This window comes from Pocillopora verrucosa, chromosome 7 (genome assembly GCF_036669915.1).
Source record: "Pocillopora verrucosa isolate sample1 chromosome 7, ASM3666991v2, whole genome shotgun sequence".
NCBI classification, from domain to species: domain Eukaryota; kingdom Metazoa; phylum Cnidaria; class Anthozoa; order Scleractinia; family Pocilloporidae; genus Pocillopora; species Pocillopora verrucosa.
The window spans coordinates 20,822,942-20,840,228 of NC_089318.1; the positions used below are offsets into that span (position 1 = coordinate 20,822,942).

At 38.5% G+C, this 17,287-nt stretch overlaps 1 protein-coding gene and 1 pseudogene across 2 annotated transcripts in view; one reads left to right on the plus strand and one right to left on the minus strand.

Annotated features, from left to right (window-relative positions):
- The first annotated feature begins 4,664 nt into the window (after nucleotides 1-4,664).
- On the plus strand, nucleotides 4,665-5,759 carry LOC131796203 (uncharacterized; annotated as a pseudogene).
- A 5,758-nt stretch (nucleotides 5,760-11,517) lies between these two features.
- Nucleotides 11,518-17,287, minus strand: part of LOC131796209 (collectin-12) — a 91,208-nt gene continuing 85,438 nt past the window's right edge. For both annotated transcript variants that reach the window (XM_066169762.1, XM_059113826.2), the window contains exons 10-11: nucleotides 13,785-14,078; nucleotides 11,518-13,436 (exon numbers count right to left, since the gene is read on the minus strand). In XM_066169762.1, the coding sequence (XP_066025859.1) occupies nucleotides 13,254-13,436; nucleotides 13,785-14,078 (477 nt within the window). In that variant the 3' untranslated portion in view covers nucleotides 11,518-13,253. The remainder of the gene's footprint in view (nucleotides 13,437-13,784; nucleotides 14,079-17,287) is intronic.

Sequence of the window (17,287 nt, forward strand, 5' to 3'; positions counted from 1 at the left end):
TTGGGCATTCATTGCTCAAAAACCCTCAAGCCGGTTCATCGCTCCAAGAACACTTCAAAGTGTTCGTATTCTTCAAGTTATTTCTTGTCGTTTGGAATGTTTAATACGAGGCGTACTTTATGCTCAGGTTATGCGATACGAAAATTTTTTGTAATGCCGGAAACTGAAGAATCAATCTCTGAAGTTGATAGGCATCGCATTTTGCAAGAAGCATCCAAGCTCCGATCGTTTAATAAAACGGGGTCCTGGTAATTTGAGCTCACAAGTACGCTGGTAAGCACATGATTAGCGTAAATGATTGTTGTTTACAGTTTTCGAATTCAAGAGCAGTTTTGAGAGCCCGTTTTCTGTAACCTTCCTGGATATTTTCTGTTGAGTTCACTTAATTTAGGGAAGTTTTGTTAACACACTATAAGTTTGCAATTCTTGAACCATTTTAGTAAGCTGCGTGGATATCTTCTTTTGAATTGACTGAATCACACCCTCGGAATTTCATCAGTAACTATAAGAACGATAAATCTGTATGTGCAGCACAAGTGAAGCACATTTTAAACTTTCTATACGATTTTATGAAACTATTACTTAATTCACTCTCGATAAATTGGCCTGGCATAACTCGTTGATTATTTTATTATTTTGTAGCCCCAAAAGCCCGGCTTATGACTCTGGAGGAACTGAACTTGATATATTTGATACACAAGGTACCTTTAACTACCCTTTAAGGATAAAGGTAAGAATGGAATTGCTTTTGCGACCGTTAATTACACCCAGTTTACATTTGTAGATAGTTGCTTATAGACATGTAGGCAATATGCTTCTGCTTTTATTTTATTATAAGGGGTTTCTTTTTATGTAACATGCATCCATTCCTTTAATTTCCACCCAAACCTGCCTACAAATAGTTAAATTTATGATTCAATTTAAGTGTGAGAGGATAAAACACAAGGGTTTGATTCAATTTTCAATTTTTATTTAAGCTCACATAAATACAGTGTATTAGAGAAGGTTATAATTATTACAGTAGTGTTACCAACATCAGTATGAAGAATACTGTACAATAAGACAGTGAAAAAAGAAACCAAATGGTTTATAAGTCATTGTTACTAAGGATATTTAAGAAATAAAGAAGAACAGGAAGAAAATAATATTTAAATACTTTGCTAATTATGTGGAGTTTGAGACACCTAAATTAATCTAAGAACTACGAACGATACCACTTTGGTTACGCTACGTTGACGATACTTTCACCGCCGTACGACACGACGAAATCGACGCATCCCACCACCACCTTAACGAACAAAACACTGACATACAGTTTACTAGAGAGGTCGAAGAAAATGGTAAACTACCATTTCTAGACTGCTTGGTAAGCCGTGACGACAATTCACTACGGACAACAGTTTACAGGAAACAGACACATACCGACAGATTACTGGACGAGTCATCATACAACCTGACACCACACAAATCCACTACTCTCAGGACTCTTACCCGACGAGTGCAATTAGTATGTAATACGACAGACAGCTTATCCGACGAGAACAATTACCTTAACCGTATTTTTTCAAAGAACAACTACAACGAAGACTATATCCAACGTAACACTCACAGACCTACTACTTCTACCGAAGCTAACGACAACGCCATCCTACGACCACAGCCACTATACGTCTATACATCTCACGCATCCTACAACCTTCAATATCCGCGTCGCTCACAAACCTATTACCACACTACGTCAGTTACTGACTAACATCAAAGACAGAGACGAACCGAGGAACAGACAAGGAGCAGTATATAAGATCAATTGCTCCGACTGTCACGCCTCCTACATCGGTGAGACTGGCAGAAACCTCGCAACTAGACTGACTGAACACAGAGGAAAGGCGATGTCAACCATCACATTGCTGAACATCACCGACCTACGAACCACACTATTGACTGGGACTCTGCGCAATGCCTAACCTACAGTACCAACTACTTTCAACGACTGACCCTGGAAAGCTGGTTTACTAACTTGGAACAGACTCCCCTCAACAGGTGTCAACCACTACTGGCACCATACAAACGACTCATCCGCGACATTAATATTACAAACGAACCGAACAGAACGACTTCACTAACGGATCCAAACCGACCAATCACGACTGACCTTCGCCACTTGAGTCTTACAGCCAATAACATCACGGCAAAACTGACCAATCAGTGTACACAAACCGGACTAAGTACATTCGACTGACAACAACCTTTCACTTGACTCTGATGATGACTTCTGCTCAGGTTGTCGAAACGTCAGTCACCACTACCGACAACAGTCCTTCTCAGGACTACACTCACCCGGACGATCAAACTACACTATCACTCTTAGTTTTTTCAACAATCATCAGTTCGTCCGGCGGAATAAAATCAAGAGAAGGTAAGATCCTCAAAAATTAGCTGCAATCAGTCAGAAAAGAAGGGTGAGATTGGAATCCGCGCCTCCAAGTACATTTTGGGAGTGGTGCAAACTTTAGAGGTTTCTTCATTCCCATAAAGGAATCTGATGCGAGTGGATTGAGAGTGGATAGATGACCAGCTAACAGATGGGAAGATCAACTTGCAAAAGCATTAACTGAGCAATGAATCGTTTGAAAAATTGGAATAAATTGTTGTTTTCAGGTGATTTAGGAGGACGTGGCCGCCGCGGGATAAACTGTAGGAGAAAGCAAAGATGTTTCGGCGGACGTCTCTATGTTAACTGTTTTCATTGGTGTGAATCATCCGGAAATACCAGCGAGGCCGCTCGTGGAGTAACTGGAAGAAGCGGAAGCAACGGACGAGGTTTTTTATTTGTTTATTCTTTAATTTAATTTTAGACGGTCTTACGTTTCCTTAAAATGGAATAAGGTTCCCAGGTTATGGCTCCCCCCCCCCCTTCTCGTACGGAATATGTTTGCCAAGAGTGAGATTTGAAGGGAGAGAGCACTTGGTTCGTCTTTTTTCAAAGAATTCTATGACTATTTATGAGAAGGGTGGAACGCTGTTTCAAGTTTAAGCATTCCACTTCTTCCTCTCTAGACTTGTAGCGTTGGTTCGGAAAATAAAACTGAAATGAAATATTTTCATGTATTGTGTTCATCAACACTGCATTGGAAAGGGAATGGGAACTAGTTTGGTCATATTTCAATTTGCGGGGCAACGCTTCAAATACATATTTTACGCTTTTCAGTTTTGTTACCGTCATTTCATTGGCGGGGCAATGCTAAAACATGATCTAAAGTTTACGCTTCAAATACCTATTTAACTCCTTTCAATTTTGTTGCGATTTTTCCTTTAAGAACTCACCGCAAAGAGCCCCGATGGTCAGGTGGAAAGTTCTTATCTTCAGAAATTTAGTCTGGGTCCCAAGCAATTGAAAAAGTATCCTCTGCAGTTGATAAAGATGATGACCAGATATGGTGAAGAACTTCTCTGGGCCAACAATGTCAAAAAAAAGCGACGCTGTGTTCAAGTTTGTTGTAAAACTGTCAAGTGGCAAAGCTGGGGCGTCTGAATTGAGAAAAGGTTCGGTATTTTCGAATATATTTTCGTTTAATGTACCTCATTTAAATAAATAACATAAAAGAAGTTTGGTGAAAGACATATTCCTAGTCCGGCAATAAATTCGTATATTTCACAAATACAATTCATGTTGCCTTACGTCTGTACAGTAATTGATTATAAATGATCATAAATGTGGTAAGAACAAAAAAGTAGGAATGGGGGCGCAGCCTGAAAAAAATAAAAAGTTATCAATAAATCTAGGGCAGTAATCCGCATACAAGGTGATAAGAAAATGTATAGCCTTGAAATAAAGTGGAGCTTAGTCCCTCAGCCTTTTGTTGGACACGCAAAGGCTTAACGGAAAACGCGCAGGTCGGGCGACGAGGTCTGGGTTCAAGACAAAGCTGGTCAATATTGGTGAAGACATTTTATTGTTGAGTACTTCTCTCCACTAAAGAGCACCAGTGAAGTGTTAGGGAAGGCGGGCGGATAGATGAAGAGTAACTTGCGATAAAGTCGCATCCAGTCCAGTGGGCGTGGCATTACCCCTAGTCGCTTCATGCCGCGGAATCCTTGATAAACTCCAGCTAAAGATAAGTCAATCGGCTAAATTTCTGAGTTTAGCTTCCTTGGTTTACTTCAATCTTAAATAGATTAATGAATAAAGGGGTTAAATTGCTAAAGAAACTGTGGCACTGCGTTGATGGGAGAGTATAACAGAGTAATTAAGTATTATCACCGAACTGAGTTGATAACGTAAACTGGCCTCCGTAAAGAGTTTTAAAGCTTAACAGATTAACTCAAATATCTCTCGTCATAAAATTAAACCAGTTTATCTTAACTTTATGAGATGTTATATTGCAGTATTGTAAAGGCTGCTTCCGTGATACTGACAAGAGTGAATGTGAAATAAGATCTTTTGTCGGTTGGGAAAATAATGAATACGCAAATAAAAATACGCAAATCCGCGGGGAGGCAAGCCGAGTAAATATAATTGCTTTTCGGCGACGTTTACTCTGAAAAATAACTTAAATAACGGTAAGCGACTGAAAATAATAATTAATTTGTCTTAGTTTATTCTAATGTTATTTTTTTTTGTCTTCTCTTTGTTGCACTGGGCTATCGGTGAGCTGGAGGAAAGCATGAAGAACAATCTACTGAAAGCAAAGGCGATGCTTCCAGACGTGTACGAAAAAGCAAAATTTAACAATGAAGACCTATTCGTCATTCTTGAAGGAATAACAGGATTCTTTAGTGGTGCAATGGGGAAAGATCCTTTCCCCGCCCTTGGATCAGCCCTCGGGGTGATTAGACATTTTGCTGGCAAATGTGACCTTGGTAAACTTCAGAATAATTTGGAAAGGACTATGCTGCCCTGAAAGACTCAAGTGAATTGGATTTTGAAAAAATGGATGTGGCTGCTGTACTTGAAGTGATGCAGGCAAATATCTTGGATATGCTGCATCTTTAATATCTAATGTTTGTTTTTCTTAATAGCTTGTTGTTTATTTGTTTGTTTACCTACTGATTTATTCGTCTAGTGTCATTTGCTTTGTCTTTCTTTTTATCCGTTGGCCTGTTATGTTTTCCGTATGTCTCTCTGACTCTCTGTCTGTGTGTGTGTCTGTGCGTCTCTTTCTTTGACCCTAATTTTATTGCTGTTGCCCAAGTTTTATCCAGCTCATGACAATTTTTTTATATTCTCATAAAAAGGCTAATCTGTAAATGAACAAAGAGGGACTTGCAGCGGACCTTGTTTGCCTGCTGGATGAGAGGTCAGAGCCCCGAAACTCGGCAAAGTTTCAAGAACAGATCGAACGATTATTTATCGCCGGTGCCGCAAGAATCGATCTCATAGCAAAGGTCATGGACTTGGATAACGAAATCGGTGGACATAACTTTGACATTCCAAACTTAGAAGAGACAGCAAATGGAATTGAAAGTCTTGGTAATTCTGGTGGTAAGGATCTTTGTGATTAGAAGAAACAGAAACAGGATTTTCCCGACAATTGTACCAGTTGTACAAAGGTTTCGAGTTTCGTTCTCTATGGATTGTTCAGGAAAAATTAGCAGAATTCGATCGGCGAGCGGTGTTAGCCGCGCAGGGAACAGGAAATCTCCAAGTGGTTTTAGAGCTTACAAGAGCAATTCAAGAAATTGATGGTATCGAAAATAAGGGACAGCGATGCTTCACAAAATTCCGCCACACAATCACCACGCATAAATGGACATTTTAAAGTGCTAAAGACAAGGTCGTATGGGATGTATTTCTTTTGTCTTTGTTATAGTGAGCCATTAAATAAAACGGATGTTGTTTTTTTTGCAGTTGTCAATGTTGCTGTTGATCTTTTTTCAACTGTTTCCTTGTTTTACCTTTTGTTTTTTGTTATTTTTCGTTCGCTAGTTCATTCAGTAATTGGCTGTTTTGCCCCCTTGAATTGAGGTAAAACCTCGTTAAACGCTCATTTTATTTCCTTCATTTGACTTTTTCATTTTTCATTTTGTCTTTCTGAGCAAACTTAGCCAGCTCTTGTTTGGCTCGTTGCCTTGTTTCAATTTTTGCTATGGTAAATATTTATATGTTAGTTCATTTCTATTGAATGTCGTCTTTATTGCTATGAAATTGTTGACTTAAAGTTTCTTCTTCATTTCTTGCGGATGTTCGACGAACTTCATAAATTAATTTTCATTAATGAAAAAACGTGAGCATAATTTTGGGCGTAGTGCTGTGCTTTGTGATTCTCAAATGCATAACGATCGAATTTTTGACCACAAGAACAAGCTGCTCCTGTGGTCTTTTAGAGTTGTCATTCTAGAAACAACTTTGTTATAGTCCATTCACACTAGAAAAATATATTTAGTTGAACCATGTTTAACCGTGTTCATAACTAAATGAAAATCAGAGGCAGAAACCCGCAAAAATAGGATTTTCCCTCTAGTCAGTAATATGAATTTTTAATGTACTTAATTTGAGGTCGACAAACATTAGTTTAAGCAGCTCCTACGAAAAAAAATAATGTCAAACCGTGTTTCACAAAACAGCTTTTAAACATGTTTATGCCTTGGTGCGAATGGGGAATTTGATTGTCAATAAAGACAACGTTCAGTCTAATTTTTCTAACTGACGGTACGAATTAAGTTCTGTTAGCCCTAATCTTTATGATTTTTTGTTATGTTTTGTTTTCTGTTTTCGTCTTTTCTTTTTGTAGATGTACGTTGAGCTAGAGGGTGACGAATCTCAAAGCGGTGATTACCCATCGAGGGTTTATCTTAATTTAAGACATGTGGCTCTTGGGAATGTCAGGGAATTCCGGCAGCCTTTAGGATCATGGCGGACGTTAGAATTCGACCGATTTGCAATCACTAATACCGAAGGATGCAACAAAGAAAAAGCAATAGGAAACAGTGAGTAATGATAAGGCTAACCGTACATTGTATTTCAAAAAAGCCCTTCTTCCGGGCGTTACGCAACGCTATCATCAAGGAGTGACATCCTACAGAACGCCTGTCAAGTAGCTGCGGAGGAGATTAGACTCTGACAGCACCAATTAGTTTTCCCTCTTCAACGCATAGTTTTTGATGCGTTTTTTCTTCCTATCACTAACTAATGCTAGAATAACGCTGGTGAAAACGGAGCGTGGAGCATTTTGAAAAACGCCTAATATATAACCTTGATAAGTCTGGACATGGTGGGCATCGCTGTCTTTTCAAATTGTTTGTAAAACATTTCTGCTTGCAAATTTTCAGAGGATTCTCTCTTCAGTATGAGCAAGGACGATAACCGCTTTTATCCGATGTGCTGCCATAATCTCAGCGGTTCACCGTGTGATGACACACTTCTTGGAGCAGCAGAACGTCGAAGTCCATTTGGAACCTACGAAATGACCGTACTGATTGACAGTTGTAAAGCCAGTGGCTCGCGCATAACAGACGGAGACTGCAAGGACTCTAATGTAAGCCGAAGTTATTAGATTTGATCAAGAGGTTGTTGGGCATCTGAAAATAAAGACAATCCCTAAGTGCTCCAGGCTAACAATTTTCCACACGCGTTTATTCATAGTTGCAGAGGAACACTAATATTTTAACGACAAAGTTCGCGCTTTATTTGTCCAAATTAAAATGCTTTCAGTGGTAAAAAAGGGGTTTTTCCTTCATTTTGCCTTTCATTATTACACTCCAGATTTCTTTTCTGATCAGTTTTTTGAAGCAATTAGATGTAACTAAAATATCGATTATCAATTAGGGCTTATCTAAGGCCAAAAATTCTCAAGTAAACAATGGCATGGTGAAACTTGGTAGATGCAATACAATTAGGAAACAGTCTTTTTTTTTCCGAACTTTATTCTTTCTGCTCCATTTCAAATCAAATAATTGCTCATTATTGCCGGAATGAGATTGGAGTTCAGTATTGCAATACCAAACCTTCACTGTGCAATCAGGAAGAGAATTTAACTCAGCACCCACTATGTAATCTCAAAGCATTCCTCTAAAGTTCCTTATTTGCACGATAACGAAGCACATCGCTTTCATTACCTTGAGGAGAAAATTTGAAGTCGTGTTCTGTAGAAGAACGAGGAATTTGTTGTCCTTATCCTGGAGGGCTGTTTCAGTGATGTTTAGCTTAAAGCAAACAAGAGTAAAAAAATGAACTTCCAATGGAATCCGTATCAAATTTCCCCGCGAAATCAAGTTTTTTTTTTAACCTTCCTTGTCAAATTGTGCAATTTTCCGTCAAGATCTCGAAGCGATAAATGAACAACTTTGAGCTCATGTGTTTTATTTTCCTGCAAATGAAGAAGTAGCTGGAATCTGACTTATTCTATAGTTAAAAATTGAGACCTTGCGTACACTGAATAGAAGACTTATCGCGACAAAAAGCGTAACCAAAATTCAGCAACTATACTACATTTCTCACCAGTTTTTGTTGAAGGTTTGTGACGTTCCTTTGGAGATCCTTTATCCAGGCTAAAAAATCTCTTTGAGTAACAGCGGAGGGACTGACTGAAGAAGATTTGAAACAAAAAATGATTACAGAACAGCACATTTGAGTCGAACCACATCCACTTCAATGAGAGGACATAAGCTTTTTTCCTATTATGTTTAACAAAAAATAATCTTTCCACTCTGATCCAACTCTGCTTTTCGTGGCAAGAAAAAAGCATTCGCAAGAGAGCACGTCACTGTTAATGATGTTCTCATTACTATTTTTGTTTTGTTTCGTTTCTTTTCTTCATTGTAACCAAACAGAAGCACGGCGAAATGCAATCTGTTTGTTTTGAACGACGAAAGAAAGGTAACATTAAGTATAGAGCTTGACTGCTCTACCAAGCTACGAATACGTTTCTGTTAAGTTAAGTATTTGAAGAGTCCATTAAAAAACTTTGCTTTCCTGTCCCCTTTGTTTGCTTCCCCGTAAACAGTCTCGCAATCTTGCCAAACAAAACAGTTTTGGTATGACGTCAGGCGTACATTGAACAGTCCTCTCATTGGTCGAAGTAAATTGTCAATCATGAGGTTTATATACGTATCGGTGCGAGCTAATTTTTAATTCATACTTTTCATTTCGCCGACTCATGATCACTCCACGCTCTATTGAATCTGGTAATCTATTGTTTTGAAAAGCCTTCTCTCCCGCCTATCTGAACGCAGCTGTCAAAATCTTTATAGCCATAGAGAATTGAGGGAAAATCTTTGCAAGTGCTGGAAATAAATAAACTCTGGCAACTATTTTTTCCAATTAAATAGTTGTGATACGAAAAATAACACCAATAAACAGAACACAGAACATACTTGTTATGACAATGTTCTAATGCGAAACAAAGATTGAGCAATTTTTTGCGAAATCAACGTATCATCTTACAGTACAGTACATCGTGGCAACTGAACTCTGCCAAACTGCTTGACTGACCTTAGCACTGATAGCAAAACATAATTGGACCGCGACTGCACTTATATTTTTCGAGATCCAGAATATGTCCTGGCGAGCTTTTATATATGTTGACACTCTCAAATTAGATCATCCATATTCTAACCTTCACTTGATGACTGACACCCACAACCTGCTCCTACTTTCCCAAACAACATCAGCAGAACCAGCGCTAATGCAGCGATCGACATCAATGACCCAATGATTATGGACATCAGTATTGCTGCTCGACAGTATCGTCCATTTGATTTCGCCTAAACAAAGTCAACTTTACTTTGGTTATCGCGTTGTTTCCACGGATCGTCTTTAATTTCGAATTCTTTTCGACCAATTTCCTCCTCTACACAATACGTAACTTGCCTTTTCATTGGAGTTTGAAAAGCGTGGGGAGATTTTTCATCCAAGTAAACCCACTCTTGAAAAGATGGGTTTACAACAATTCGCCCCCCGTTAGCCTGCATTGTGGATGAAACCTTTCCGTTTCACAGTGGTAGTCAAGTTCTTGTTAAGAGGACTCGTGTCGAGTGTGCTCTGAACAAATTTCTTATTAGCACAAATTTCACGCTTGATACACTTACAATATCTCTGCCCACATTATTCCTAGGGTAATTTATTTATGTAACGATTGTTCACCGCAAGTGGCCAGGTAGTAACGTTTTACACAATCAAGAAACATTCACTGGGTGTGAGATCATATTGCTTCTGTAGAACGGCTTCTGTGGTATGAAATAAAATTAGCCCCTGCAGTCAATTGTGATTTCGTAATGTGTTTCAGGACGTTTCTCCAGGGCCTAAATAAACTCTTGACGATGACCCGTTTGGTCACAAAACGACCCCACGCACGATGAAACCCCAGTTTCCGTAATAGGGAAAGTTAAAAGCTTGCTTTTTTCTGTGAACAAAGCAGGGCATAACAACCGTACTTCTATTCGATTATAACAAACTTTCTTTCTTTATAAGCTTTGGTGTTTATCGAGACAAATCAATATTTATTCTTCGCTGTTCGAACTGAGAAGTCTGCGATTAATATTTCGCTAAAGAAAAGGATAAAAAAATTTTCTCATTTTCATTTTAAAGATGAAGACGAAAATATGTTTTCAAATATCATTTATCACTCTCTGCATGATGACAAGTTCCTGTTACAAGCAATTGAAATTTACCGACAATTATCACGTATTGGTATTGTGATGAAATAATTCATTCAAACGTCTGCTTCTCTGCGATGTCTTTTTCAAGAATTACCTTTTGTTCTTGACGACTTCATTGTTATAAAATGTGCAAAAAAACGCAAACAAACTTTTTGCCGATTTGCGTCTTCGAAGGTAAAAAGTTAAAAATATGGTGAGACCAAGTCGTTTAGCACCGAATGAGCGAGGTTTTGGTCAAATTTTAACCAAAGAGAAAGGCGAGAGAAACTTGACGAACAGAAACGTAAAGTAAAATCTCTAATAAGTGTAATTTCAACAAGTCACTGAATGGTGAAATAATGAAAACAGCGAGAAAATGAAGTGAAAACTCTAACCTGTTGTATTTTGGAAGGTTTGGCGAGGTAGACGCAAGCGTAACTAGATATCTGACGTTAAAATGACCCCCTGAAAACCCGAGTTTCCTTTTTTGAATTCGTTTTGACTGAAGCAGCAGCAATATTATTTATCAGTAGACAATCATCGTTGTTAAGGGGAAAGTGGGAGCCCGTTATCAGCTTGTAAAATACAGAGGCTAGAGAGGTCGTAAATAGGTCCTGAAAACCCCCTCCTCCTTTTCCTCGTCAACAGAACCCCGCAAACTCAAACAAAATCCCATTTCCCCTGGATTTGTCACTAGATGTCAAGTCATTTACAATCAGCTAACTTGCACTTGTTAATCGAACTACTCGTTAACCGGAACTAACTTTACTAATTTACTACTTTTTTCCCTTGGTCTAAACTTTCCCCGATAACTCGAGCTTTAAATAAAAACGGCGTTCAATAAACGCTTAAGTGTCAGAACATGACTGATTGACACGTTCCAACCTTTAATCGCGATTTATGAACGTGATAACATTTATGAAAACGTAATTAAAGCCCTCGAAAGCCCAATAAAGTTTAGTTTCATCAGAAATTTGAAAATTGCATACAGCGTATTGAAAACCAAGTTTCAGTTTTATTGTGTAAGTAACATATATAGCTCTATGTACACGTGCCAGACGTCCAATAAACAGTACAACTGTACTTTAAAACAGTCACACCCTTAAGAACAGTTGAATAACGCGCACAGAATCACTCGATCAGCAGAGTAGTTTAACTATAAAATAAAATCTAAAATATCCTCTACTTCTGCGATGAACATCTCAGCCTATATATTTTTGTTATATAATTATATAAATTTGGTTAAACTTCCCAGACTAAACGTTCTTATCAAAAAGCTCTACTGAAACAAATTAAATGAATCAAAACGGCTGTTGATTGAACAACTGATAGCAAAAACATCACTCCCTATTACGGGTTAACAGGATGACTGAAATTCAAGATCCACCTCGATGACTCGAGCCCTACCTAACCCGAAGCTACTATTTTTTTTTGTTTTCCTTAAAAAAGTGACTGAAAATAAAAGTCTTTCAATTCACGAAGAGCTACATGGCACCAATACTTTACCGTGTTTGCCACAATTGGTTTCTAACCGGCATAACGTAATATATTGGCGCTATGAAGCTCTTCGTGTTCACACGTTTTCGTAAAACTGAATTCAACCCTTAAACTCTCAGAAGTCATTAACAAGTAACTTCTTCCCTACAATATCCATGTATTATTCAGCAAAAAGGTGATGAGAACACTTAAATTTAACAGGTAAAAGTTGTTATCTTGATCTAAAACCAAATTCTCGTAATTTATTTACAGAAAAATATGTAGCACCTAGAGGGGAGAATAAGCAATCAGATCCTGTGAGTTAAAGGGTTAAAGACTTCTATTTCACTGACTTGATAATATGTACAGTCCCCTCGCCATATAAACCCGAGCCTGCGATACACACGGAAAAGAGGGAGTAAAAGCCATCTACCGTGGACTGAGCGGAAATTCGTGACTGTAACACTCGTTGACCCTTTATCTCTCAGCAGTGATTAACATGTAGCTTCTCTCAATAAAATCCATTCATTATCCAGGAAACAGGTAATAAGAATAAATAAACTTATCAGGTAGAGATATATTATAACACCAACATCTCGTTACTTATTTACAAGGAATTATGTCGCAACCAGATGGAAGAATTCACAATCAGCTCTTAAAAGTTAAAAGATTTAAAACACCCTAGCTACGTCCCTAATAAAAGGATCATATCAAGAAAAGGATTAAGATTAAAGAAGAAATTTTCCTGCTAATGCATTACTCTTGAAGTAATCAAAATCGATCATGTTTTTTTGGTCTTTCAGTAGTAAAGTAAGGACCCGTGCGAATCGCATGTTTCTTAAATGTTTTATCAGAAAACTAAATTTCACTTCATGGGATACATATGTCCACGTGAGTGAAATTCGTGGCACCGGTATGGTAGCCGAGGGCTGCCACTCAAAATTTTACAATTTTTCAAAGATTTAATAAAAAATAAAATAAAAAATAAATCAAAACTGAAAGTAAAATGGAACGTGACTGCAAAACAAAGGAAAAAGAACGATTGAAAGTGAAATGAAGTAGCAATCAAATTTAAAAGCAAAAGCAATTGCATTATCAAAGTAAAAATCATTTCAAAATTAAACTGAAATCCAAGGGCAATTCACGGCGAAAGACTTTTGCAAAGTTTCTTCACCCAATCAAAACAACAATCTTTTTCGTGTTCATGTGGTCAGCGGACATTCCCAGTAATGCATGACGCACTGAATAGCAGCCTGGCCTGTTCCATGATGACCATAACAGCTACAGTGGTAGAACAACTGTTTATTAGATGCTTTTATCTTGGTCGAGAGCAGAGAAAGCTGAGCATGGTCTGTTGAACATGAGACACCAACAATCTTTTTACCCTACAGTAAGAAAAAAAAACTTGAATTATCTGACTGACAACAAATTGAGAAGAATATTTGACTACTCCCTTTTCATAATTTATCATCTATTCTTTATTTTGGAGACTTAAATCAAAGGATGTAGATGAAACAGATTGATCTAACTTCTGAGGCAAAGAACCTATATAAGGGTGGTCCAATCATAAGAGCATGCGTGATTCCATGTTGGCGTATCACGTTAGATAATGTAACTCAGGTTTTCATCTGCGCCAAGGTAAGGCAAACAATCTGAAAAACGTCTTTACACTTCCCGTTATCAACAAAACTATAAAGGGAATAGTCGTGAATCTCTCCTTTTAAGTTACTTACACTTGGTTCACCCACGGTAACTTTAATTGGACTTGGTAAAGTGTTGCTGGTGACTGGATCTTGGTTTCCAGTCAAATCCGTAGTCTTGTGTTCACACTGGGAGAAGTCTCCTGCTCCGTTTGGTCCCTGTGGCCCTGGTGGTCCTTCTGATCCATTAAACCCTGGGGGGCCTATCACCCCTTGGGTACCTTGTGTTCCATTGAATCCCTGAGGTCCGGCTGGTCCAATCGCCCCTTTAGAGCCGTTGAAACCGCGTGGTCCAATTGGGCCTTGTAGCTTGCTAAAATTCTCTATCTGCAACACGATGTTTCGAGAAAAACAACAATATGTGCATCTCTTTTCTCTAATTTAGACTTGAAAGGGCAGTGGTGCACATACCGAACGCGTGACAGCTTTCCTATCCTTTCCTTTCCTTTCCATTAAATTTTTATTCGTGTGAAAGCCTTCACTCCCTTAAAAGACACTGATTTTCCAGCGCTTGCGAGCTTGAAGCAAAGTCAATTTGGTTTCCATCAAAGTGGAAAAAAATTTCCCGGATCAGACTAAACAGACATTAAGAGGCGATCTCTGTAAGAGCGGTCCAGGGCATTTCGCTTCGAAAAAAGGTTTTCCCTCAAACTTTGCCCAATAAACTATCTTTGGTAACAAGTAAATAATACCACATTAGTTTTTGGAAACACCTCAAAATAAAATTTTTAGAGCTCTCAAAAGTCAAAGCTGCAAAAGGCCCTTTTTTGACCTCTTGCGACATCGAAAATTTCAAAAGTTGAATAGCCCGGTCCTCGTATCACACCGCATACAACAAAAAATATTTTGTATTCTTAAAGTGTGTGATATATAAGGTGTATAAAATGCATTTCAATTTTGATATTCGTTTATTCAAAGGCTCGTCATAATTTATTTAAAAACACTCGTGGGACAGCTTTCTGAAATTGGTTAAAAGTACTCTTTCTTTCTCGATTGATATTGCTCATTAGTCCAGACTAGACCATTAAAAACTCCGCTTGATTTCTGCTAATAAGATGTTTGGCTGCAGAAAAATATAAAAACATCTTGCACCTATTGATTTTCTTCGCCGAGGTGACTTCGAACTTTTAGCGATATTGCAAGCGTGACAGCCGATTATGCAAATTAGTTCATTGAGCAAACTCCGACCGTTTTTTTTTGCACTGAGCCATGCTGGTGACACTGAAGTTCAGAAAGTATGCAGTCACAGTCACAACGTGAAGTGTGAGGATTGTGAGATGCTGAAGAGTGTTCTTGAAGAAGTAAAAGGCGCTATTTCTGAGTACACAATGCAATTGGGTAGGTTTCAAGCGGAAGACTATCTGTATGAAGCAAAAAATATATATAAGGGTATATCCTGAGAGCAGAAACCAGGATCAGTACGAGCGGCAAATTGTCGATACTTTGGAGGGAGATGAAGCATTTATAATAGTTAACTGGACGATGAAGTTCCGGGAAAAGCAAGCAGAATGGTTTCCCAAGAGGGAAATCAATCGGCATGTGAGTAGCGTTGTTGTAAGATAGGAGGAAAGCCTGGAAGTAACCTGATACGTAGACCTTCTTAACAGCTGTAAAAAAGACCGGTTTTCAGTGCTGTCAGTCCTAGAAAATCTCTTTGCCACCATAAAGTTACGAAATTCAGGAATAAGATCGGATGAAGCAGGTTGCTATCGCAACAGTAAGCTAGTATCATCTCTTCGAGAGCTGGGACATCAAGATTGCCACTTTCAGCAACTTACACAAGAGGGCCTGCGCATTTGGAGAAAAATTAAAATTACAATTTTTCCACAGAAAAAATGACGGATCTGGTGAAGGAGATTCCATTTTTCCCCACTACTGCTCGACGAACTGCATCAGCAGGAGAAAGTAATGATGGCAACGACGGTAGTTCCTATCAATGCCCTGAACCTGGTTGCGATGAAGATTTTAAGACGCAGGCCGACCTTGACTTCCATATGAAGTAGCTAGTTCATCAGGTAAGTCCTGTGCCTGCGAGCATGACTTAAAGTCTTTATGACAAAGTAAAGAGGTAGTGGGTTCATTACTTTCAGTCATTGTCATTAGAGGGTGAAAGTTCGACTGAACTGGTTGCAGTGGCCACAGAACCCTTGACAAGTACATCAAAGCTTCCCATCGGATGGGCTCTTCATAAGAGAGGTGCAAGTGAACGGCTTTCGCAAAACGTCAGGCAGTACTTGAAACAGAAATTTAATATGGGACGAGACACTGTCAGAAACTAAACCCAGAGAAAGTAGCAAAGGATATGCGAAATGCTTGCACAATAGATGGAGAGAGAATGTTCGATAGAACAGAGTGGTTATCCAACATACAGATTCAGGGTTTCTTCTCAAAATTGTGCCTTAAACAGCGATCTAAAATACAACAAGAATCGGATGATGCCACCGACGCAGACGACCACTTGATAGAAGCATCCGCGTCTGATGTAGACGAAGGGTGTTTGAGAGAGGCAAGGAACACAGTAATAGATGAGAAGGATTGAAACATCCAGTCATGTTTGATATCTATGATGTGTGCTCGTTGGCAAGAGAAGCAAGGTTGTCTAGTCTCAAAGTCAAGATGCTAAGAGACATATGCGAACATTTTGAGCTCGCATTCAAAATGCAAGATACAAATGCAGCACCTCTTGCAAAAATGGAGGAAATGATTTCGGAGTGCAGTTGTTATGCAATCTAGTTATGACGTCCACCCGTTATGCGAATGGGATATCTTTTTTACAAGAACTCTTCAAACTTATGAACAGAGACTGTTATGCAGACAGATGTGACGACCAAATATAATTTTTTTCCCTTTCAGCTAGAAATCCGAGAAATCGCTGCTTTATTTAGACGCGTTAAGTATTCAGGACAATTACACGATGGAATTACCTGACAGAGTCACTGGTCACGGTGAATTTAGTGTGTGCTGTTATCGCCGGTTACACTAAATAGAATCCTGTAGTTTAATTTTGAAACGTTCATACAGGTTTGAATAGCGTAAGCCATCAGAACTCAAATATGAAATAACAGAAGCCAAATTTTTAAAAAAGAGTTTGCGAGCGCTAATCAAATTATGATATTCGATACGTTGTTGTTGACGTCTTTCGTCACGAGATAATAAAATTTGTCAAATTTTGGCCTTTTAAAATGCTTAAAGTATTAATCGGTGTGGTTTTAAAGCTCTGTCCTACTATATTTTTTACTTAAAATGGTTAAAATCTAAGATTTATTGAGCTACTCACATAAAACGGTCGGAGTTTGCTCAATGAACTAATTTGCATAATCGGCTGTCACGCTTGCAATATCGCTAAAAGTTCGAAGTCACCTCGGCGAAGAAAATCAATAAGTGCAAGATGTTTTTATATTTTTCTGCAGCCAAATATCTTATTAGCAGAAATCAAGCGGAGTTTTTAATGGTCTAGTCTGGACTTGAGCAATATCAATCGAGAAAGAAAGAGTACTTTTAACCAATTTCAGAAAGCTGTCCAACGAGTGTTTCTA